At 51.6% G+C, this 24,623-nt stretch overlaps 1 protein-coding gene across 2 annotated transcripts in view; it reads left to right on the plus strand.

The window, feature by feature from the left end:
* Positions 1-24,623, plus strand: part of PDE6B (phosphodiesterase 6B) — a 54,797-nt gene that overhangs the window by 25,516 nt on the left and 4,658 nt on the right. Inside the window, exons 4-19 of one of the 2 annotated variants that reach the window (XM_064286087.1) lie at positions 3,485-3,625; positions 3,714-3,788; positions 5,039-5,103; positions 6,204-6,270; positions 6,526-6,573; positions 7,727-7,876; positions 8,203-8,346; positions 9,508-9,573; positions 11,922-12,068; positions 18,010-18,117; positions 18,484-18,593; positions 19,511-19,598; positions 20,447-20,547; positions 21,027-21,134; positions 22,772-22,835; positions 23,329-23,403. In XM_064286087.1, the coding sequence (XP_064142157.1) occupies positions 3,485-3,625; positions 3,714-3,788; positions 5,039-5,103; positions 6,204-6,270; positions 6,526-6,573; positions 7,727-7,876; positions 8,203-8,346; positions 9,508-9,573; positions 11,922-12,068; positions 18,010-18,117; positions 18,484-18,593; positions 19,511-19,598; positions 20,447-20,547; positions 21,027-21,134; positions 22,772-22,835; positions 23,329-23,403 (1,557 nt within the window). Of the gene's footprint in view, positions 1-3,484; positions 3,626-3,713; positions 3,789-5,038; positions 5,104-6,203; positions 6,271-6,525; positions 6,574-7,726; positions 7,877-8,202; positions 8,347-9,507; positions 9,574-11,921; positions 12,069-18,009; positions 18,118-18,483; positions 18,594-19,510; positions 19,599-20,446; positions 20,548-21,026; positions 21,135-22,771; positions 22,836-23,328; positions 23,404-24,623 lie in introns of those variants that run through there. The other variant, XM_023549725.2, reaches the window with a different exon arrangement.

Below are 24,623 nucleotides of genomic sequence, written 5' to 3' on the forward strand. Positions count from 1 at the left end.
TGCCTCTATAAGTAAGGTGGTGGTATTTGTTTTGTTTTGTCTTGTCTTCCTTTTCTGGCTTCTTTCAGGATTTTCTCTTTGTATTTGGTTTTCTGCTGTTTGAATACGATATGTTTAGGTGTAGATTTTTTTTACATGTACCCTGCTTACTGTTCTTTGAGCTTTGTGGATCTATGGTTTAGTGCCATTAATTTTTGAAAGTTTTCTTCCATTATTTCAAGTATTTCTTCTGTTCCTTTCTTTCTTCTCCTTCTGATATTCCTATTATGTATTTATTACACCTCTGATATCTTTGAACCGCTGACCCCCCCATATCTCTAAACACCTAATCCCCCCAACTTCTCCGAGTGCTTGACCCCCCCCCCACCGTGACATCTCTGAACATATAACACCCCCTCACCCAAACCTGATGCTTGCTCCTATCTCCCACCTTGGCAAGTGGTGCCACTATTCTGGAAACTTGGGAGTCATTCTTGCCATCCCTGTCTTAGTTTCCTAGGGCTGCCAGAAAAAAACACCACAGATTGGTGGCTTTAAAGAACAGAGGTGTATAGGCTCATAGTTCTGGAGGCTAGAAATCTGAGTTCAGGGCATTGGCAGGGCTATGCTCTCTCTCTGTTCACTCTGGGGGAAGATCCTTTCTTTGTCTCCTTCAGCTTCTGTAGCCCTGGGTGTTTCCTGACATTCCTTGAATTATAGATGGATCCTCACATGTTGTCTTCCCCTGTGTGTAACCCTGTTTCCGTCCTTCTCTTTTATAAGACACCATTCAGAAGGGATCAGGACTGGGACTCACCCTACTCTAGTATGAGTTTTTAATTTACCTAATAACATCTGCAGAGAAAAAACCCTATTTTCCCAAACAAGTTCACATTTGCCAGTGCAGGGTTAGGACTTCAACATGTATTTTGGGAAGACACAGTTCAATCCATAACCCTCCACCTCCATGTTTTCAAGTCCTCCCAAATATCTCCACCCATGTGTTTGTATTTGCACACCCTTTGCCCTGACCCAGGCTCTCTTCACCCCCACCCCACCCCACTCCTGTGCACCTCCTGGCCAGCCTCCCTGCTCACCTGTGCACCATCCAGGCACTACACCAAGCAGGTCCAAGAGTGACCCCCACCCACCCACCTTGAATCTCCTCCATGGCTTCTCATTACCCTGAGATGCAGACAAAGCTCTCATTGTGACCCACTCCTTGTACACATTCCTCTTCACCTAGGGAATCCTGCCTGCCCCACATGTCCTCAGCAGGACTGTTCCCTCCCCAGAAATGATGCCCAGAGCCCTGACTCAGAGAAACCCAGGATCTCATCACACTGCTCATCACAGTCCCAAGTTGGTGTTTTGTTTGTATAATTATTCGATTAATGGCTCCCCCTCCCTAAGGAGGACAGGGCTCATGTCTGGTGTGAGCAGTGGTCCTGACCAGGGCTTTGTACTAGGAAAAGTACAGGGAATATCTGTAGAACCAATGCACAAAAGATTAACAGTCAACACACACATATGCACACACATGCATAGACATACGCGCCCATACATATACACACACACTCGTGTATGCACACATGCATACTCACATGTGCACACTCACATATGTACACATGCACACACACTCATACATGCACACATCATACTCACACATATATGCACACTCACAAATGCACACTCACGCTCATGTATGCATACATATGTACATACTCACACACCCACATATGCACACATGCACACTCATACACATGTACACACACAGTCACACGCATGCACACGCACACACATGCATACTCACAAACCCATTCACACTCAGATTCATGAAAAATCATGCACACATGTATTCACACACTCTCACACATGTATATGCACTCACAGACTCACACACATGCACACACACTCACAGGCATGCACTCTATGCTTGTGAGATGGTCCATGATAGCGGACTTGGTGTTGTTTCTTTCACAGTGGACTGCTATTGTGCATTTCTCCTGTAGCGTGTCTGATGGCCGTGTTCCCCCATCGATGAAAAGCACGGTGTGCGTTTCTCCCACCCCTGGGCTTGGTGTTGTGTTTATCTCCTGACATAGACTCGGTTTGTGCTTCTCTCCCACAAGTGGACTTGGTATTGGATAGTGGTAGGTTTCACCTATCACTTGCCAGCTGGTGGTGCAGAAATTCATGTCCCTTGGATTGCTAGGGAGTCAAGGCAGGGGTTGACTAAGGTAGGGGCAGTATCAAAGAAGTGTTGGCTATGTCATAAATGGTGGGGGGTGACCAGAAGTTCCAGTGTAGGAGCGGCGTGAGCAGAGCTGAGAATTGGAGGCACAGGAGTCTCTGGACATATGTGAGTCCAGGATTTCAGAGGCAGAGTGCGCTGGGGATATAGAGGCTACAGATGCCCAGGGCATTGATAGCTCCCAGGATAGTGGCAGGCGGGAGTAGACAGGACACCAGAAGTCAAAGTCATCATGCCTTGGTGTGGGGTAGCAGTGGGCATGGCCAACATGAGCTCCCCCAGTGGGGACGTATGGGGATACACAGGAATAGACCCTGGTCTGAAGGTGGGTGTGTGCGGGAGGACTCCAGCTGGCCTTCAGAGGGGCACGGAGCCTGGGCAGCTCCTTCTGGTTAGATGACACTGAGAGGTGGTGTCTTCGGTAATAGCAAGGAGCACAGGGGACTACAGAGGACCCAAGAGAGGGGCTGGCAGGAAGGGAGGCTGCAAGGAGGAATCACGGTGGAGGAAAAGGACTTGGCACTAGGCGGCACTCAGCACTGGCAAGAGGGTACACGAAGCTGTGAGGGTGATGGTGCGAGAGAGCAGGGACCAGAGGGGTCTGCTTTTGGGCAATGATGGGAGAACCAGAGAAATGGGGCTCCAGGCTGGGTGGGACGGAGAGCTACAAGGAGTGAGTCCCAGCCCTGGCCAGGGAGTGATGTCCCAGGCAGGGCCAGCTGGCCTTGCCCCACGGAGCGTGTTAGTGAATCATTACTCTCAGATTCACTTTGCTGAGCCCACGAAAGGGCCTGATATCCAGAAAGCAATGAATCGCTACCCTCAAACACCAGCATCTCAGGCTGCTCATGAGAGTGGTCCATTGTGCGGCTGCATGGTCACATCTTTCCATTTCAAGCTCATGGCAATTGATTTAAATGTTTATTCAGACATTCATTCACCACTCAACCGAGTGCCAGTCCAGCGCTAGGTGGTGAATAGAAGGGACGGGCTCCCAGCCTGGTGGCCTCACTGTCCAGTGGGTTTCTGGGGGCCTCTGTGCTCATGGGTTGTGGATGACACCCCAGTTCCAGAGCTGTTAGAGGTGTGGCTGGCAGTCAGTGGCTCCTCCTGCAGTCAGGTGGTATCTGGGTCCCCTTGTGTGTGCTGTGGGCAGTGTATGTATGTATGTGTGTGTGTGTGTGTGTGTACTGCTATGGTCAGACGGGTGGGTCTGGGTGTGGCCATGGGCCCACAGGTGTGCCCCCCCAGGTGCTGTTGTGGTCGGCCAACAAGGTGTTTGAGGAGCTGACGGACATCGAGCGGCAGTTTCACAAGGCCTTCTACACCGTAAGGGCCTACCTGAACTGCGACCGGTACTCAGTGGGCCTCCTGGACATGACCAAGGAGAAGGTGAGGCCCAGGCTTCCTGGGGGGCTCCTGCCCGCCTCGCCCAGCTCCGGCGGCAGCACTGACCACTTGTTGCTTCTCCTCAACCCAGGAATTCTTCGACGTGTGGCCTGTGCTGATGGGGGAAGCCCAGCCATACTCGGGCCCACGGACGCCCGATGGCCGGGTAAGTCAGGGTGAGGCAAGGGGATAGTGCAGCCCAGACCCTTGGGTTCCTCTGGCCCCAGCTCTAGGGTGGGAGAGGAGTCTGTCCCAGCCCAACCCCCGGTTAGGGGAGGGCTAAGGTGGGATGGTGTGGAGACAGGACAGGTGGTCACGGCCTGGCCGGCTGCATGTTCGCCCTGAGGGGCAGACCCCTGAGTGTCCATCTGTGTCTCCCCCTGACTCTGGTGCTCCTGGGGGTGAGGCGGCCGGGCCTGGTCCCCCAGATAAGGATCACCGGCCAGGTGGTAATCGCTAGTGTCTGTTCTGACTGGCCAGTGCCCCTGCTGCCCCGTCCTTAAATCTTCATAACATCTCTCCCGGCTGGGACTGTGTGTGAATGTGTGTGTGTGTGCACACACCAGAGAGGTGTGTGGTCCAGTGGGTAGAGGCACAGTCTCCTGAGTCAGATACCTCGGCTGCTTACCAGGATCCAACCTGGGACATGCTGCACGGTCTGGTTGTGCCTCAGTCTCCCCATCTGTCAAATGGAGCGATAAGAGCACCCTCCTTGCAGGGGTGTTGTCAGGATTCCATGAGTTGTGGGTGCAAAGCGCGTAGAAGAGTCCTGGCAGTGGGGAGAACTGCGCAAGTGTTGGCGGTGACGGCTGTGACGGCTGTCTGTCATCACTGTGTGTGTGTCTCTGTGTATGTGTGTGTACGCGCACACTCGCTAACATCCACACGTGCCCCAAAGCACCAGAGCCTGCCAGCCCCTGTGCTCATGTGGATGACAGTGGGTGGCGCGGGTGTACCTGCCCAGCCAGGACTGTGGGAGAATGTCAGTGTGTGGTCTTAGGTGTGGCCTGGTGGGCGGCGTGTGTGTGGAGTATGGGGCCCTGTTGGGGAGGGTTGGATGTGACACAGAGAGAAGATAGATCTAAGTCAGTGTGCAAAGTGTGTCCTGGGAGTATCAGTGACGGTCTGCATGTGTGTACATGAATATGTGTGTGTGGTGTGTCCACGCGTGTGTGTGTGCATGTGTATGTGTATGTGTAAGACACATGTGCACGGTGGGCATGTCTATGGTGTGTATGTGTGTATAAATACATATGTGTGGGAATGGGTGGTGGGTGGACCCTGGTGGATATTCGTGCATGTGTGTGTGTCCGGGTGGGGGGGGCCCCTGGCATCTCTTCAAGTGCTCAGGGAGGGTGCCTGCCAGGGGCTGGGCCCAGGGAGACCCTTAATGACTGACGCGGTGCCATTTCTCAGGAAATCCTTTTCTACAAAGTCATTGACTACATCCTGCACGGCAAGGAGGACATCAAAGTCATCCCGTAAGTGACAGGGCTTCCTGAGAAGTCATCTCGTAAGTGACAGGGCTTCCCGAGAAGTGTCTCATGGAGACTGGGGGCCTTCCTCTCAGGCTCAGCTCAGCCCCTAAAGGCAGCGGACCTGGGCCCCAGGAGCTCCCTGCTTTATGGTCTCAGGGGAGCGGGGTAGGGAGGGACACTAACTCCTTGTTCTCGGGGAGGGTGAGAAGCGGTGCTAGGAGGTGGAGAGGTGACTAGCCAGGGGACATCCAGGGGGATTGGGTGAGATGGCCGGGCAGGGGGCAGGACTGGCCCCATCAGCCGTTACTGACCTCTGAGGCCCTCAGGGTCCCATCTTGGTTCAGCCAGCCCAGCCCAGGCGATGGAGCTGCTAGAAGGGGCAGGTCTGGCATTGCTCCCGCGGTGAGGCTGGGGGTGGTGGGGAAGCCTCAGGCAGCACAGCTGGTGGAGGGCAGGGCAGAGCCAAGATCAGCTGAGCTCCAGATGAGCCCAGCTAAGATCAACCATGTCTCAGCTGAGCCCAGCCAAGATCAGTTAAGCCCCAGCTGAGATCAGCCTAGCCCCGGCCAAGCCCAGTCAAGATCAGCTGAGCCCAGGGACACTGAGAAAGGTGGTCAGTTATCCCCAAGCCCATGGCCTCATGGCCATGTGACCCCACAATCCCATAAACCTATCAAGCAGGGACTGGGATCCAGGTGGCAGGCCTGGGCACTGGACAGGGCCAGACCCACAGGACTGGGGACCAACACTGAGCCCCAAGGGGCAGGAATGAAGCCATGTGGCCCTCAGTAGGGGAGAAGGGGGTCCCTACAGAGCAAGTGGTCCCAGCATGGGCAGAGTTGGGAGGAGAAAGGAGACAACACAGACACCCCCCAAGCCCCTTCCCCTGCCTCCTCTCATTCTCCTCAGGCCCGCACCAGATTCCCATGACCCACCAGCCTTTCTGGGTCCATCCACTTCCATACACTGCTGCCCCCTGGACCCTGGAGCTCAGAGAATGGAATAGCAGTTAAAACGTGTGTTTGTGTACCAAAAATCTACATGGACACATCTAACAACCTCAAGCATCTAGTCCATCTGACCGTTTACTTCTCTCTTCCCAGTACACCCCCAGCCGATCACTGGGCCCTGGCCAGCGGCCTTCCAACCTATGTGGCAGAAAGTGGCTTTGTGAGTCCAGAGCTGTCTGGTGGCCCCCAGTGCCTTGCCTTCGCGCAGTGTCTGCTGCTTGCTTGCGCTTGTCTCCCCCACATGCCAGCCCTGCCCGCCAGCCTGAACGTGTGCCCCAGCCAACGCTTGGCTGCTCTGCTTTGCCTAGTTGGAAGCTCACTGCTTGCAAGTGAGGCTGGGGTTGGGTGGCCCTTTTTAGAATTGTATTTTACATGTGACTGCTTCAGGTGAGACTGTTTTCTGATCCTTTTTCAGATCTGTAACATTATGAATGCCCCCGCTGATGAAATGTTTAACTTTCAGGTATCTATTAATTAATAGCAATTGTATTTTGTTTAGGAAGGAAGAGGCTTTGGTTTAGGAACATGGACTGAATTAGTCTTTGCTGCTTGAAAAACTGAAAATCTTAGTGGTTGAAAATAACAAGCATGTATTTCATGCTCACAGGTCTGCAGGTTGGTGGGGCTTACCTGGTCTTGGGTGGGGCTCAGCTGGGGCTCAGTTGTTCTTGGCTGGGGCTCGGCTGGGGCTCAGTTGTTCTTGGCTGGGGCTCAGCTGATCTCAGTCAGGGCTCCGTTGAGGCTCAGTTTATCTCAGCCTGGGCTTGGCTGGGGCTCAGTTCATCTTGACTGGGTTCAGCTTATCTTGGCTGGGCTTGGCTAGGGCTTGGCTGATCTTGGCAGAGCTCAGCTGGGGCTCAGTTAATCTTGCTTGGGCTCAGCTGATCTTGACTGGGCTTGGCTGGGGCTAGGCTGATCTCAGCTGGGGCTTAACTGATCTTGGCTGGGCTCAACTAAGACATGGCTGATCTTAGCTGGGCTCATCTGGAGCTCAGCTGATCTTGGCTCAATTTGGCTGGACCAGGCTGGGCCCCACCAAGAGTTCAAGTCTGATCCACATGTCTTTATCTGGGAACATATGACCATGTGACCAGGGTAGGCTCTTTCCTGGGAGAGACAGAGGGACAAGTGGACCAGTGAAAACATGTTCTGACTCTAAGGGCCTCCTCTAGAAACTGGTCACCTTCCACATTTCACTGACCAAATCCAGCGTCAGTGAGATGGGAGACAGGACCAGCTACATAATTTGTGGTGCCCAATGCAAAATGAAAACGTGAGGCCCCTTGTTCAGCAATTATTAAGAGCTTTAAGACAACAACAGAACGTTCAGCCAGATGTGGAGCCCTTCTCGGAATGGAGCCCTGTGTGACTGCACAGCTTACACAGCCGTGGAGCTGGCCCTGGTGGGAAAATATCCTCTACCTCCTATAATGGAAGAAGTCATGTCCCAGAATGCATGGAGGTAAAATTCACCTGCAGGGAGGGAGTGAAGAGCGAGGAACAATAACCCAATTGTCACTGTTTGAAGCATGAGTGAGGCTTACACTCTCTGGTAAGAAGCTCTGGCCAGGGTCAGACCAGAGCATGGGGTCATCTCTGAAGACCTCTTCCTGCAGGAGGGACCACTTGACGACTCTGGGTGGACCATCAAGAATGTCCTGTCCATGCCCATTGTCAACAAAAAGGAGGAGATTGTGGGGGTTGCGACGTTCTACAACAGGAAAGATGGGAAGCCCTTTGACGAGCAGGATGAAGTTCTCATGGAGGTAAAGTCCTGTCACCAGGCGTGGCTTTGGAGGTGACATCTTGAGTGATGGTGTGGGACGCTGGTTGTGTGGGGTCCCTCCCTACCTTCACGTTAGCCACCCTGGCCCAGCGTGAAGGCCAGGGAGAGCAGGAACAAGGAAAAGCTCAAGAGGTCCCATTCTTAGGAGCCTCTGGTGGGCATCCTGGAGACCCCATTCAGAGCACTCACTATATCCAAGTGGCACCCAGGAATCCTCATTCTAAGATGCAGGGACTGGCACACAGTAGGTAGGTACTCAGTGCAGGTGTGATGGGGGTTGGTGACACTGTTTGTCCTGTCTCCCAGTCCCTGACTCAGTTCCTGGGCTGGTCAGTGCTGAACACTGACACCTATGACAAGATGAACAAGCTGGAGAATCGCAAGGACATCGCCCAAGACATGGTTCTGTACCATGTGAAATGCGACAAGGATGAAATTCAGGAGATCCTGGTACCGCTCCCATCACTCCATTGGTCCCTCCTCTGCCCAACAGGGAGGCAGGGTCGCCCAGGTGTTACCACACACCCCTGGGATCAGACGGCCGGGTTCAAGCCTGGGGTCCCCACACATTGTATGACCCAGCATGAGTTTCTTCTCTGTGCCTTAGTTTCCTCTGTAAAAGGGGAATAAGTAGTCCTGCCTCGTAGGGTGGTATGATTCCATCAATTACCCCTGTGAAGTGCTCAGGACAGCACCTGAGAGACAGGGACACTCAGGAGATGTTAGCCCCAACCACGCACATTGCCACTTATCTTGGCAATTAGAGGCTCTGGCCAGACCTTCCCAGGGCAGTTTTTGTCCTTTGTGGCTCAGATGTTGTCCACCTCCTCCGTGGGACTGTCAAAGCTGCTGTCCTGCCCAGGAGGGTTTTTGGACAGGAAACCTCCTCTAAAACCAAAACTGAACCCACTGCCCTGGAGTTGATACCAATTCATAGTGACTCTGTAGGACAGAGTAGAACTGCCCCGTCCCATGGGATTTCCAAGGCTGTGATCTTTACAGAAGCAGACTGCCACTTCTTTCTCCGGCAGAGTGGCTGCTGAGTTCAAACTGCTGACCTTTTGGTTAGCAGCTGAGTAGTTTTAACCACTGTGCCACCAGGGCTCCTTGAACCTCTTCTAGGAGTGGAGAAATCAAAGACAAAGCAGTCCCTGTACTAAGGTGCTATGGACACCGTAAGCCCCAGCAGAGCCACAGCATCTTCCATGTGGCCAAGCCTTGGGTACCCTGGAGACCACCCCCGGCTCTGAGCCCTGGAGGGCAGCCCTGAAGAGGGGCGACAGATCCGTCCAGAAGGGAGAGACCCAGTCAGTGTACATGAGAGTGGGTGCAGGAGCCCATAGGGTCACTTGTATGTCAGGTGCTTAGAGCCACTGAAGGTACAAGGCAGAGAGAGGTGCCGTGGTTCAGGGATGGAAGGTGAACTTGTGATGGCTGTTCCTTGTATAGCAGAGTTTGTCCCACGTTCATGGTGGACGGAGGGTTTGGAGGCATCAGGTTGATCATCGCAAGAGCTCATGATGGGTATAGGCGACCCTGTCATTTGTCCCCTGCCCATGACGGGTATACGTTATGACTCTGTCTCATAACACGCCTGTTGTTCTTCATTAGCCGACAAGAGAGCGCCTTGGAAAGGAGCCTGCTGAATGTGAGGAGGAAGAGCTGCGGCAAATCTTGGTAAGGAAGCAGACTCGATCCTTCAGGTGCAGACTGGAAGCGCCTGAGAACTGGGATGTCGGAGACGTCTCCGTTCCCAGGAGGCTGGGGTGTTCTCTGAGCTTGTAAAGTCATCTTGTGAGGGTCTTGTGTGTGTGTCTGTACTTCTCAGCATACATGTGTCTGCCTTACTTAGTGTAGAGTCTTGAGAAGTATGTGCCTCAGAGCGTTTGTCCTGCTCAAAAATTAACTTGGTGTCTATGCTACCAGATGTATCTGTGTGTCTGTCTGTCTCTTCTGTTGATTGTCCTGACTATCCAATATTTTAGTCTGTGTGAGCATATGACTTGGACTAAGTCTCCATCTGTGTTTTCCCAGGTGTGTGTGTGTGCAACTGTACGTGTGTATGTGTGCCTGTGCACGTGCACACGTCTGTGGTGTGCTCACAGAGAACATGGCTGGATCACTACGGACACTGTGTAATGTCTACGTCACCGCATGTCTGCCTGTCTCACTTGCCCAGAACCATCCGACGTCTGTGGGTCTAAGTGACAGGGCTTTGACTCAGCATCTGGAGGCTCAGGAAGTTAACTGGTACCTGTAGTGCCCAGTGTCTGAGTGTGTGTCTCTGTGTGGTGGGAGTCTGCCTGGGATGTGCCAGCGAATCTACGTGTATCACAATGTGTCCATATCTGTGTCTGTGTATCCCTGTGTGCGCCAGTGTGTCCACGCGTGCATCAGTGTATCCGTGTGTTCATCTGTGTATCCATGTGTGTGCCTGTGTATCCATATGTGTGCTTGTGTATCACGGGTGGGCCTGTCTACCCAAGTGTGTGTCTGTGTATCCATGTGCACCATGTATCCCTATGTGCTCCTGTCTATCCGTGTGTGTGTCTTGTCTCCATGCATGTGCGTGTCCATGTGTATGCCAGTGTAACTATGTGTATGCCTGTGTATCTATGTGTGTGCACTGTACCCATGTGTGCGCTTGTGTGTCATGTGTGTGCCTGTCTATGTGTGTGCACCATATCCATGTGTATGCTTTTGGAACCATGTGTGTGCCTGCGTGTCCAGGTTCTTTTGTGTATTCGTGTGTTTTCATGTGTATCTGTGTATCTATGTGTGTGTCTCTGTATCTGTGTTTGCGCCTGTGTATTCATGTGTGTGCCAGTGTACCTGTGTGAGTGCCTCTGTATCCATAGGTGTGCCTGTGTAATTGTGTGTACGGCTGTATATCCAGGTGTTTTGTGTTTGCATGTATGCTTGTGTACCCATCTGTATACCTGTGTATACATGTATTGTTGTTGTGTTTCTATTGTTGGGGAAATATAATTAAAAACAAAATTTGTTCCCAACCCAGAAAACATCCCCACAAAAATAGAAGAGAAAGAAAACAGTTTTATTATTGAACAAGCATTAAAGCAAAATGTGATGCATCACAGGCAATCAGCAGAAGATGGCTGAGACAAAGCGAATTCTTCCACTTTTATATAGCTAAGTGGATACGACCCTTTGCATTCACATTTCCAAGATAAAATTGCTAATTTTTAGCATCTTTATGGCAGGAGCCACCTGAAGTCCTGTTAATTTCCTTCCACGAAACTAGGCGGTAGGAGTGTGATCTACCTTGATGGCTACATTTCAAAAGAGAAGGCTCCCAGTTCTTGGTTTTCATGCTTTTCAAAGAGACAGAGAATGAACTGACAATAAGTTTCTAAAGGCAGTGCTGAAAGAAAAGGCAGCAGGGTGCCGCTTCCTTATTTTTAATTTGTATCATCTGCCCTTACAGATCCCGGTGTGTGCGTTTGTAACTGTATGTGTGTGTGTTCATGTGCCGACCATTATCCATGTCTGCCTGTGTGTTCAACCATGTGCTTGCGTGTGTGTATGCTAGTGTCTCCGTGTATGTATATATTCATGTGTGTGCAGTGAGTCCATGTGTGCCTGTGTTTTCACATGTCTGCCTGTGTAACCACGTGTGTGCCTGTGTATCCAGGTATATCCCTGAGTACCTCTGTATGTCCCTGTGTGTCTTTGTGTGCCTGTATACCTTTTGTGTGTGTCTCCTTGTGGGTGTGTTTTTGTGTGTCCCTGACAGTGTCATTGTGTCTGCCCAGACGGGCGAGTCCCTTGGCACTGGGCACCCGGTGGGAGAAGAGGGGAGGAAGGAAGGCTGAGCAGGCAGGGGCTGCGAAAGCCCCCAGCTAGAGGCCAGAATGTCTGGAAGAGCGGGAGTCACCGGAGAAGCCTGGGGTTTTGGTGAGCTCTGGGAGTATGAGGCTGGACAGATGGCTCTGGAAGGAGGAGAGATGAGGAACAAGCAGGGGCTGCAGTGGCCGGCCTCCCTTAGCCCCCCCTCCCTTCCCCAGAAAGAAGAGCTCCCGGGGCCCACCAAGTTCGCCATCTATGAGTTCCACTTCTCAGACCTGGAGTGCACGGAGCTGGAGCTGGTCAAGTGTGGTATCCAGATGTACTATGAGCTGGGCGTGGTGCGCAAGTTCCAGATCCCCCAGGAGGTAAGGGGGCTGCAGGCATGGGGTGAAGGAGGAGTCCCCCAGAGGAATGGTGGGACCAGGCATGACGGGGAGATGGGAATGGGGCAACCACCCTGGGAGTCAATCTGCATAATAGTGACTTCTCCAAAGTAGTGTCTGTTAAGTTACATTTTTCCTCTCTGGTAAGCAGCTTCCTCCTTTCCAAGAAAGCTCACATCCCTCGAGGCCAAAGTTATGTGAGTCTTGGCAAATGAGACGGGAGTGTTTCAGAGGCAGCACAGGCAGGCTTGTTGAGGGATTGGACAAGGGTGTGAGGAAAGAGGAGCCCAGAATGGCTTCCAGATTTAGGGCCTGAGCAACAGGGTGAGCTGTGGTGCCACTTCCTTACACGGGGCAGAGAGGAGGAGGAGTGGATTTGAGCTCGCGACTGGAAGTCTTGTTCTGGAAGTTATTGGAAATGTCCCGGAGCAATGAGCGTTGTTGTTGTTTTGAGGTGCCGTGGAGTCCGTTCCAACTCACAGCAACCCTGTGTACAACAGAACGAAACGCTGCCCAGTCCTGCGCCATCCTCACAGTTGTTGCTATGTTTGAGCCCATCCATGATGGTTAAGGTTGTGTGTCAACTTGGCTGGGCCATGATTTTCAGTGATTTGGCAGTTATGATGTAGTTTGGCAGTTATGTAATGATGTAATCACCTCCATAATGAGGTCTAATATAATGTAATCCCCTCCATGATGAGATCTGCTAGAAGCAGCCAGTCAGTTGAAAGAGAGTTTCCTTGGGGCTGTAGCCTACATCCAATATATGTGGACAATATATGTGAATTTTCTGGCAAAGTTGGCTGGCTTTTGCTCACTCTGGATCCCCACCTGACCTCCAGTTCATGGGACTTGAGCTAGCAGCTTACCTGCCAATCTTGGGATTCGTCAGCCTCCACAGCCTGTGAGCCAGGGGCCTGCTGTCTGACCTGCTGAGCTTGGGTTCACCAACCCCTGCAGCCACGTGAGTCCGGAGAACCCTCCAGTCTGACCCATGGACGTGGGATTTTCCAGCCTCTACAACTGCAGGCTAGAGAAATGCTGAGCGTGTTCTTCACTTTTGGTTTTCTAACTCCAGGTCTTTGCACATGCCATTATAATACTTTGTCTTCTCAGGAAACCCTGGTGGCGTAGTGGTTAAATGCTACAGCTGCTAACCAAAAGGTCAGCAGTTCGAATATGACAGGCGCTCCTTGGAAACTCTATGGGGCAGTTCTACTCTGTCCTATAGGGTCACTATGAGTCGGAATTGATTCGACGGCAGCGGGTTTGGTTTGGTTTAGGTTTTGTCTTCTCAAGCTGCCCTCTGAAATCTGTTCAGCTCTTTTACTTCATTTCTCCCGTTTGCTTTAGCTACTTTACACTCAAGAGCAAGTTTCAGAGCCTCTTCTGACATCCATTTTGGTCTTTTCTTTCTTTTTTAATAACCGTTTGCTTTCTTCATGTATGATGTCCTTGATATCATCCCACAACTCATCTGGTCTTCGGTCATTAGTGTTCAATGTGTCAAATCTATCCTTGAAATTGTCTCTAAATTCAGATGGGATATACTTAAGGTCATAGTTCAGCTCTCCTGGACTTGTTTTAATTTTCTTCATTTTCAACTTGAACTTGCGTGTGAGCAATTGATGGTCTGTTCCGCAGTCAGCCCTGGCCTTGTTTTGACTGAGGATATTGAGCATCTTCATCATCTCTTTCCACAGATGTAGTTGATTTGATTCCTGTGTATTCCATCTGGCAAGGTCCACTTGTATAGTCACCATTTATGTTGTTCAAAAAAGATATTTCCAATGCAAAATTCTATCATGGAATCTCTAGGGTCATTTCTATTACCAAGGCCATATTTTCCAACTACTGATCCTTCTTTGTTTCCAACTTTTGCATTCCAATCACCAGTAATTGTCAATGCATCTTGATTGCATATTTGATCAATTTCAGACGGCAGAAGTTGGTAAAAATCTTCAATTTCTTCACCTTTGGCCTTAGTGGTTGGTGTGTGAATTGGAATAGTAGTCTCGTTAACTGGTCTTCTTGTAGACATATGGTTGTTATCCTATCACTGAGAGCATTGTTCTTCAGTTTGGATCTTGAAATGTTCTTTTTGACAATGAATGGGACAATGTTCCTCTTCAAGTTGTCATTCCCAGCAATAGTAGACCTATGATTGTCCCCTTCGAAGTGACCAATACCAATCCATTTTCAACTCACTAATGCCTAGGACATTGATCTTCAAGTGTTCCATTTTTGACAACTTCCAATTTTCCTTGATTCATACTTTGTACAATCCATGTTCCAATTATGAATGGATGTTTGCAGCTGTTTCTTCTCATTTTGAGTAGTGTCACATCAGCAAATGAAGGTCCCAAAAGCTTTACTCCATCCACGTCATTCAGGTTGACTCTACTCTGAGGAGGCAGCTCTTCCCCAGTTGTATTTTGAGTGCCTTCCAACCTGAGGGGCTCGTCTTCCGCCACTATATCAAACAGTGCTCCACTGCTATTCATAAGGTTTTCACTGGCCAGTATTTTTAGAAGTGGACCACTGTGTCCTTCTTCTTTGTCTGGAAGCTCTATTGAAACCTCTCTACCATGGGTGATGCTGCTGGTATTTGAAATATTGGTGGCACAGCTTTCAGCATCACAACCGCAAGCCCCCACAGTACAACAAATTGACAGACACGTGATGTGGAGCAAGGAGTAGGCAGGTGCATACCTGAGACTGGAGCTCAGAGAGAGTCCATGGTGGAGGTGTGCGTTTGAAATGATCTGATTATCAGGGTATAAAAACCAGTTCTGTTGAGTTGATTCTGACTCATGGCACCCCCATGTGTGTCAGAGTAAAACTGTGCTTCACAGGGTTTTCAATGGCTGTTTTTTCAAAAGTAGATTGCAAGACCTTTTTTTTTCTTTTAATTATGCTTTAGGTAAAGGTTTATAGAGCAAAATAGCTTCCCATTTGACAATTTGTACACTGACTGTTCTAAGACACTGGTCACTGTTCCCTCAATGTGTCAGCGCTCTCCCCATTTCTGCCCTGGGTTCCCTGATACCTTTCATCCAGTATTCCTACCCCTTCCTGCCTTCTCGTCTTTGCTTTCAGGCAGATTTTGCCTTTTTGGTCTCATAGAATTAACTGTTCTAAAGAACTTGTTCCTCTCAGGTATTGTTGTTTGTTTTGTAGGCCTGTCTATTGTTTGGCTGAAAGATGGTCTCCAGGAATGGCTTTAGTTCCATGTTAGAACGATGTCTTAGGGCTGTAGGCTCTAAAGTTCCTCCAGTCTCTATCAGACCAGTAAGTCTGGTCTTCTTTATGGATTTAATTTTTGTTCTACATTTTTCTCTCACTCTGCCTGGGACCCTCTATTGTGATCCCAGACAGAGAAGTCTGCCAGCCCTTTCTTCTGAGTCACCCCTGTGTGGACTTGAACCCCCAAACTTTCGGTGAGCAGCTAAGCACATTGACTGTTTGTAGCACCCAGGGATTCCTATAGATGGTACTTAGAGCCCTTCAAGGCTGGGTGAGGCCACCTTAAGAGTGAGAAGAGAGGAGAGAACCAGCACTGAGCTGTGATGTCTTAACGTCTAGACACAAAGCAGAGAACGAAAGGTAAGAAGGAGTCAGTGGCGCAGGAGGGAGCTGGTGTCTTAAAAACCAAGAGAAACCATTTCAAGGAGGGAGTGGTCAAGCAGCCAAGTCATATAAGGGTGGGGAGCTGACAGTGGATTTAACATGTTGGAAGTGGTTGGAGACCTTGACAAAAGTCATTCCAGGGAGTGGCCGGGACGGAATTAAAACTGGAACAGGCTAAGGAGGAACATGGTGAGGAGGTGGCCGTGCTTTTATGCCCATGTGAATTTATCAGGAATTTCAGGGGTCTGTGAAGGCTGTGTTGCATAGGCCAGTTTGGGGAACTTTAGGTTCTAATCTTCATCATTAGGCTCTAACCATCTAATCCTAACATCACACCCGAGCGTGGGACACTGGTAGACACAGCACATGCACCAGAGATGCACAGGAAGTCCCGTCTGGGATCCAGCACCTCCTGCCATAGCTGGTCCAGGCCAGGAAAGCAACTTTCCTGAACCCTGAGAGGTGGTGCCCTTCTCTCAGGGATGCCTCTTCCTGTACCCTGGCCCCCACGCACATCCAGAGAGGCAGCTCAGGTTGGTACAGGCTCATGGAGCTGCTCCACCCAGGCAGTTCTCCAAAATTAATGTTGCCATGTCTTTTTAAGTTTGCCATTCAGACCTTTCAAGGGGGCAGAAATAGTTACAAGCTAATCTACAAATTTGTGAAGTGAAAGCAGAAATCTCCTTAGAAACATTGGCTACAAATATGTGAAAATGTTAAAAAGTAAACAAATTGAAAGTCACCCTGAAAAGGGTGCAAATATAATCAAAGGTGCTGAAAATGTCCTTTCCCATAGGGAATAGGTAGTAGGTCCTCCGCACCCCCACTCCCTGTACTGCAAACTCCCCGAGGGTAGCAACTGAAGCTGCTTTGTTCATCATCATATACCAGAGTCTAGAACAAGGCAGTCAGGTAGAATATACTTAGCAAGTATGTCTAGAATAAATGATTGGATGGGTTGGTGGGTGGATGGGAGGCAAGTGGATGGATGGGTGATGGGTGAATATGGGTGGATGAGGAGATGGATGGGTGGATGGGCGAATACAGGTCAGTGGATGGATAAGGTGGGTGAGTGGGTAGATGGATGAATGGATGGATGATGGGTGGATGGATGGCGGACGGGCTGGTGGATGGATGGGTGGGTGAGCAGGTGAATGGATAGATGGATGCATGGTTTGGTGAAGATAAATTACAGGTAGTTTAATCATTAGGTGCATCGCTGGGTAGTAATTGGAGGTTTAGGGGGAGTAGAGAGCAAATACGACCAGCCTATCACCTAACAGAAAGCACACAACATCCTCTAGGGTTTGAACCCAGCAGAACTCTTCAGAGATCACCATAGGGAGAAGGGATGACTTTCCCAGGGTCCCCAACTCTTTGCCCCATGGTTCTGCTCCCTCCCTGTCGCTTTCTTGCTCCTCTCCTGCTTTCACCTCCATTCCAAAGGGCATGTGGTATCTGCTTCCTCACGCCCAGGAGAGGGAACCGTCTTTCCTCATAGTCTTCTGAAAGCAAGTGGAGCAGGCTGGCATTTTCAAAAGAAAATTTTATCAAATACTAAGGGAAAACTCAATAGAAAAATTAAAGAAAATAGTAACAAGTTTAAAATATTTTCAGATAGGTTTCTGGCCCTAAAAATCAGAGTGGAAGCATTAAGAGGCTCTCTTTGACCCGCATTCTCTCACCCAGAGAGACAAAGGGCTTACACTACCCCAAGGCTCTCCCCCGCCTACCAACTCCTCAGCCTTTGGACCTTTAGCTGCCTTCTTGCCCCTCCAGCACTGGGTGCCAGCCTACCCACAAATCCACCCCATCCAAACACCGATGCCTAAAGCTGGCCTTTTCTTCTTAAAATATCCCAAGGTCCTCCAGGGTCCACTACCCAGTTTTAGGCTGGGCAACAAGATGGAGCCTCCAGAAACCTAATGAACAATGGAGTGGTCCTTAGCTTCTACCCTGCCCACCTCACGTTTTCCTGCCACCCCCCCCCATCCACCATAGGTGCCCGACCTAACACTCCCCACCCAAGAATGCGGCTGGGGGGTGGGCAGGGTCACCTGCCAAGGACTGTCAGGCAGCTACTAGTGAATCAGTGGGGAGTAGGGAGTGTCATGGGGGCCTAGGAAATGGGATGTGATGGGGTGTGCAGGGTCGATGGGTGATGGGGATGAAGACAGTTTTGACCATGGAGCCACTGCCATGGTAACGTTTTGGTGGGACTTACATTCTGAGGCACAAGCAACTTCAGCTCTGCAGGCAGGAACCCACGTGTTTCTCTCTGCCCCTCCCTCAGGTCCTGGTGCGGTTCCTTTACTCTGTCAGCAAAGGGTACCGGAGAATCACCTACCACAACTGGCGCCATGGCTTCAACGTGGCCCAGACGATGTTCACACTGCTCATGGTGCGTGGATGTGGGCGGGCAGGACAGGGTCCCCGGGAGCCCAGGGCTGTCCAAAAACGCTCTCAGGCTGTGTACTGAGAAGCATCTCCCATCAGGCCTCCTGGCTGCCTGGGGTTGATCCAGTCCTTCTGGCTCCAAAGGCCCCACCCCACATGCCTAGAGGTGGGGGTGCTCTTCCACATGGGGAGCCCCTCAAGTGCTTCACGCAGCCTCTCAGGAGAGATAGCAAAGGCCATCACTCCTAGGACTGGTGTACCCCCATTCCAGCCCCACCCCCAGGAAGTGGGTAGGTAGCGCCTGGGCCTCATGGGAGGGCACAGGGCCAGGCTGCAGGACTCATGGGCATGGGTGACCCTGTCCCCACAGACCGGCAAACTGAAAAACTACTATACAGACTTGGAGGCCTTGGCCATGGTGACGGCCGGCCTGTGCCACGACATTGACCACCGCGGCACCAACAACCTGTACCAGATGAAGTAGGTGGCCAGGGTGCGGGCAGAAGGGGTGGCGGACTCCCCACCCAGGAGGGGGGCCTCAGCAGCACCTTGGGGGATCTGAGCACCCCACGGGAACAGACTCGCAGAAAGAGGGTCCACCTCAGGGGCCTACAATGCCCCCGGGATGTCCTGCCCTGCCACCATGGGGCAGGGTCCAGGATGGCACCAAGAGGTTCCCAGCACAGGGGCAGGTGCCGAGACTGCCCCTCACTGCAACACAGCTGCTTGTCTTAGTGACCACGCTGTGGTGCAAAGTATCACAGACGGGGGTGTGGAAGAGCAGAAATGATTGCCTCACAGTTCTGGAGTCTGGAAGTCCAAATTCAGGGCATCGCAGCCCGTGTTCCCCCTGAAGACCCTGGGGGAAGATCCTTCTGTGACTGTCCCAGCTTCTGGTGGCTCCTGGCCTTCCCTGGCTTATAGAAGGACATTCATATGGCATCTTCCCCCTGTGTGTGTCCTTCTCTGTGTCTCTTCTCCTCTTTATAAGACACCACTCGAAGGAATTAGGACTAGGACCCACCTGGCTCCTGTATGCTTAATTGATACATTAAAACCTGTGAAAGCTGGAACCCGTGTAAGGGGGAAACCTGTCAGAGAAGGAAAATGCAAATATTTGCCACTAATAGAGAGGGTAGAAAAGTGGTAAGACTGCATCCTGACAAAGGCGGAAAACTTGCAAGACCCGGAAAAACAAGGCAGTTCCATCGAGTTCTAGCTCTCACAGGTTTCACTGTAACATTGTCAAAGAAAGACCCTATTTCCAAACAAGGTCACGTTCACTAGCACAGGAGTTAGGACGCCCACACATCTTTTGGGGGGACACAATTCAATCCATTACACGGTTATTGGGGCTTCTAACCCCCTTTTTTTTTTTAATAAAATCTGCACAACAGATCCCAGAATCCCTTAGCAAAGCTCCACGGCTCCTCCATTTTGGAACGGCACCATCTGGAATTTGGGAAGTTCTTGCTCTCAGAGGAGGTTTGTATCTTTGTTCCTGGGGTTTATTCATGGTTGTTTCTTGGCCTTTTGGCCATCGCCGGCGTACCAGGCCCTGTCTGCACACTGGGGATCCGGTGTCACAGTCACTGTCCTCGGGGAGCAGGTGTTCTGAGCACACAGAGAAAGGTTCAAGAGTGAGGTCCATGTGGCCCAGTGGGAGCGGTGGGTGCATCTGGGATCTGAAACAGGCTTTGGGCCACCCTGGAGGATCAGTAATAGGCAGTGGACATTGTGTAAAGAAATTGCATGGTTAGATCTATGGCTGGAGCAGGGTGGCTTATCCAATAAGCGAGGTACACACAGGCTTACTTGTGCATACTTACTACTCTGTAGTGATGACGTAGTGATGACTGTTCTCTACAGATTAGTAAGTAAACACAAGTAAGCCTGCGCGTACCTTGCTTACTGGCTAATCCACCCCTGGGCTGGAACTATCACTGCTGTGGAGGTGGAGGCCAAAGAGACAACAGGTTTGGGCTGGAGTTGGGGTGGAAACTGGAGAGTAGGGGTCCCGCTGGAGGACAGTAGAGAGGGAGCAGGGGAACCAGAGAGTGGTTGGGCCTGGAGCACCCAGGACGCCTACCCGGCTCAGTGCTTTCTCTTCCCGCCTCCCCTGGTCATAGTCTGCGAAATCACGTGGGCTAGGGCTCAGGGCAAGAGGAGGCCCAGGTGTAGAGACCCACAGAGGGAGGAGGGAGGCTGGAGCCCCAGTGGGCTTCAGCATCCATTGGAAGGCCAACTATGAACATGGAGGACCCTTGGGCATGTGGTGGGCTAGCAGCCCTGTGCCTGCACAAACCCCCGACAGGCACCCCTGGCCTCTGCAGACCCTGAACATCTACCAGAACCTGAACCGGCGCCAGCACGAGCACGTGATACACCTCATGGACATCGCCATCATCGCCACTGACCTGGCACTCTACTTCAAGTGGGTCCGCCCCTGCTGGGCACCTGGGAGCTGGACTGGGAGTCCCCTTCCCCAGGCGGGTCTTAGCCTCACCTGGGCGGGGCAGGGAGTCCTGGGTTCTGAGGCCAACCTGGAGGGACTCAGCCAGGAGCCCCCCACCTCCAGCCCCAGGCAAGGGTAGGCTGCAGTCTGGCCAGGGCGAGGCGGGCTGAGCTCAGACGCAAACACCCAGATTGTCACCCTGCTCTGCCCCAGACCCAAGCCCCTCAGAGGGGTCCTGACTCTCCTGCAAGGGGGGTGACTGAGTTAGGATCAAGGACAGTGCATGGAGTGCGCAGAGGGTCCCAACTAGGGTGGGCGAGGGGCCACGACTTGGCTGAGGCACTGATGTCAGAGTGGGGAGGTCTGGGTGGGGCTGGGCCTGTGCCCACCCAGCCCCTAACCCATCTCTCATGCACCTTCTCCTGGCCCGCGGCTCTCCCTTCCTTCTCGGGGTTCAGGAAGAGGACAATGTTCCAGAAGATTGTAGATGAGTCCAAGAACTACGATGACCAGAAGAAATGGGTGGAGTACTTGTCCCTGGAAACCACTCGGAAGGAGATTGTCATGTGAGCACTGCCACGCATGAGGGGCAGGGGCTGCCTGCGGGCGGGGCTTCCTGGGAGTGAGGGCTGCGGTGGGGGGGGGCGGGGGGCTTCTGGGGCGGGGCCTGCCTGGGGCGGGGCTGCCTGGGGCTTCCTGGGCGGGGCCTGCCTGGAGAGAAAGGACAGCGTGTGTCAGGGATGTGGAATCCTCCTGTGGGGAGTCAGCAGGACACCCGAGGTTGACCTCTGGTAGCATTCTCCATCCATGCATTAGCTCATTGATCCTACAAATCTTCCCTGTGGACAAGTCGGGGGGAGCTCCCTGGGACCCCCAGAATGCTCTGGAACAAGAGTAGCTCATCTGTTAAAGACCTTGGATGCTGAGGCCTCAAAACAAATGCTCCCTTTTAATCCAACAATTCCATTCCCGAGAATTTACCCTAAAAACCCGCTTGTACATGTGCCATATGAGGTAGATGTAGGGTTGTTCGTTGTTACATTGTTTATAATAGCAAAATAGTGGAAGCAACCTAAATAACCATCAATAGGAGGCTTGCTAAATAATTATGTATGATGTTTCTTAGGATTTTCTGAAGAAACAGAACCAGTGAGGTATAGTTATATAGAGAGATTTACTTCAAGGAATTAGCTCATGCAGTTGTGGGGGATTGACAGGTCCCAAAATCCATAGGCCAGGCAGCAAGCCAGAGATTTCTGCAGGCTTGTGTCCCAGGATCTGTAAGTCAAGGTGACAGAGAGAGCACAGAGTGGAAAGAGAGTGATTTCTTTCAAAGTATGTATTGATAGTCTGGAAGCAGACCACGGGCTAAGGAAACTCCTCTTTCAATCAATTGATGGATTACATTACATTATATTACATTATCGAACATGATTACATTACATTACAGTATGGAACAGCAATTAGACAAGTGTTTGGCAAAACCACTGGGAACCATAGCCTAGCCAAGTTAACACAAAACCAACCATCATAAGATGGAATACGATGACACTGTAAAATCTGAGGAAGCTCTTTGTGGACTGACATGGGAATATCTCAAAGATATATTGTTAAGTTAAAAAAATAAATAAAACAATGTGTTAAACACACACAGTACTCCACCCTTACTTGCTCCTTATTTTGGGGACAGGCAGCACAGGACTTGGGCTCAGACAGGCCCTTTCCTTGCTTTGTGCCCTTTGGCAATAATTTACTTCACCTTCCTGAGCCTCCTTGTCTTCATCTACAAATGGAGGCTCAGAACTGAAGTCCTCCCCCCAGGACTGCCTCAGAGCAAAGAGGACACAGTACATCACCTTCCAGCGCCAGCACTTAGAAGGCGCCCGATAACACTTGTTGACTTTTTAGTTTGTGAATGCACAGAGGTGCTGAGGGATGGAAGGGCCTTTGGGGGCTGTAAGAAGGGGGAGGAAGCAAGGGTGGAGGCGTCAGGTGAGAGGTGGGGAGAAGAGGTAGGCGAAGGAGCTTGGAGAGGGGACAGCTGGTGTACGCTGGAGGTGGAAAGCGGGGTGCAGAAAGTGAGCCCCACTACTGAAAGAACACTGGGATTTGGACCTGCTCACCACCATGGTCACTTGGCCTCTGGGAGGTAAGAGTGGGAAGCTCCTGTCTGGGAATAACTGAGGCCCCCTTTGTCCCACAGGGCCATGATGATGACCGCGTGTGACCTGTCTGCCATCACTAAGCCCTGGGAGATCCAGAGCAAGGTCAGAACTCACGCAGGCCCAGGCCAGACCAGGGTGAACATCGCCTTCGCGGCGCCCGTGGGTTCAGATTGCACTTAGGGGAGGCCTTACATGAAGGAGGGACCTCTGGGTGGTGCAAATGGTCAAAGCGCTGGGCTGCTAACCAAAATGTTGGAGGTCCAAATCCACCCGGGGCACCTTGGAAGAAAGGCCTGAGGACCCACTTCTGAAAAATCAGCCATTGGAAACCCGATGGAGGGCATTTCTACTCCAACGCACATGGGGCGGCCGGGAGTCAGAGCTTTCTCCGTGGTAACTGGTTTACATGCAGGAACGGACCTGTTCCAACTGAAAACAGCATTTGCAAGTAACACTGAGGGCTGCTGCCTGCTCTGGGCCAGTCCAGGGGACAATGGCAAAAGGAGCCAGAGAGGCCAAGAGAGCAGGGCCCGGAAGTCATGGAGAGGGCATAACAACAGTTTCCACAATGAGGACTGTCTTTCTGTGCCTTCAGGTGGCTCTGCTGGTGGCAGCTGAGTTCTGGGAGCAAGGTGACTTGGAAAGGACGGTACTGGATCAGCAGCCCATTGTGAGTATTGTTTCTAGAATCTCCCATCCTTGAAAAGGGACTCGGACATCGACTTGGGTTTCAGGAGCATCCAGGTTCTAGTAGAGTGGCAGGTAGGAGATTCCCAGGGGTTCTGTGATCCTGGTCCTTCATCTCACTTTGTGGAGCCATGTGACACGAGCCTGACATGAAGTTAGGTGGCTAAGGATCTGGGTAAAGTTATGGAATGTAAGGGGTTTGGATAAAAGCATGATAATCGTGCAGAGGTAAAAAGTGGTCGTCAAAACTGCAGAGCCAGGACTACAGGCTCAGTAAAGAAGAGCCTCTTTGGGTCCAGGACAAGGAGGCAGGTTCACGGATGAGCCCTTGCTGGGCCACGAGCTCTGCTCTAGGAAGACCCAGGGCAGGGTTTGACCCATGGGGAGTAGGGAGCCAGCACCAGAGTGCCCAGGGCCAGAGTCCACATCCAGCCCCCTGAGAAAGCAGGTGGCTGGTAAAGGGGCTACACCAGAGGGAGAGGGACAATGCTATGGTCTTTAAGTCAGCAACTCGGGGTCAGGAACATGCTGCTAGTGCCACGAATGGTACATGGATAGGAATCAAGGGGACGCAGACAGCATAGGATTGCTCCAACAGTGTGTGGAAGGGATGGAAGGGGTTTCATCTCACAAGTCAGCTCCAATCAATGGTGAATTGCTGTCTGGAGTGCAGGGCTGAGAAGGCTTGGAGACCAGGCATAAACTCAGCAGGAGAGGGTGCCTTGGTCTCCCGAAGGATGGAGAAGCAGCAGTGTGTCCCTCCTGGGCCAGGGAACTTGGGGTGACTCTGCAGAAGGAAGACTTACAGCAAGGATGCTCGGGGGCTCCAGTCTGTGTGCACCCTGGGCTTGTACCACAGAGAGTGCTAGGGCCAAGGTGGTTGGGTCTGCATGTGAGTAATGGGCATTCATGCCTGGGCTCTGGGTCAGCACCATGGACAGCACCAGATAAGTTTCTCTGTGGGCCTCAAGAGTGCGAGAGTCCTTGCCCCCAGCCACCGCACTCCTACGTCTTAACAGGACTTGAGCCAGTCCCCAGCACAGCGCCAGGGGAGTTTTGGGAATGTGGGAAGAAAGCCAGCACTATAAACAGCTGAATGGGCTGCGGTTCTGAAGCCCTCAGGACCCAGGGGCAGGATGGCTGAGCAGAGCAGGGTGTCTTGGCTTTTCATGTCAAAGGGCAGCACCCACCAATTACCTTTGA

The sequence above is a fragment of the Loxodonta africana genome, chromosome 5, assembly GCF_030014295.1.
Source record: "Loxodonta africana isolate mLoxAfr1 chromosome 5, mLoxAfr1.hap2, whole genome shotgun sequence".
NCBI lineage: Eukaryota > Metazoa > Chordata > Mammalia > Proboscidea > Elephantidae > Loxodonta > Loxodonta africana.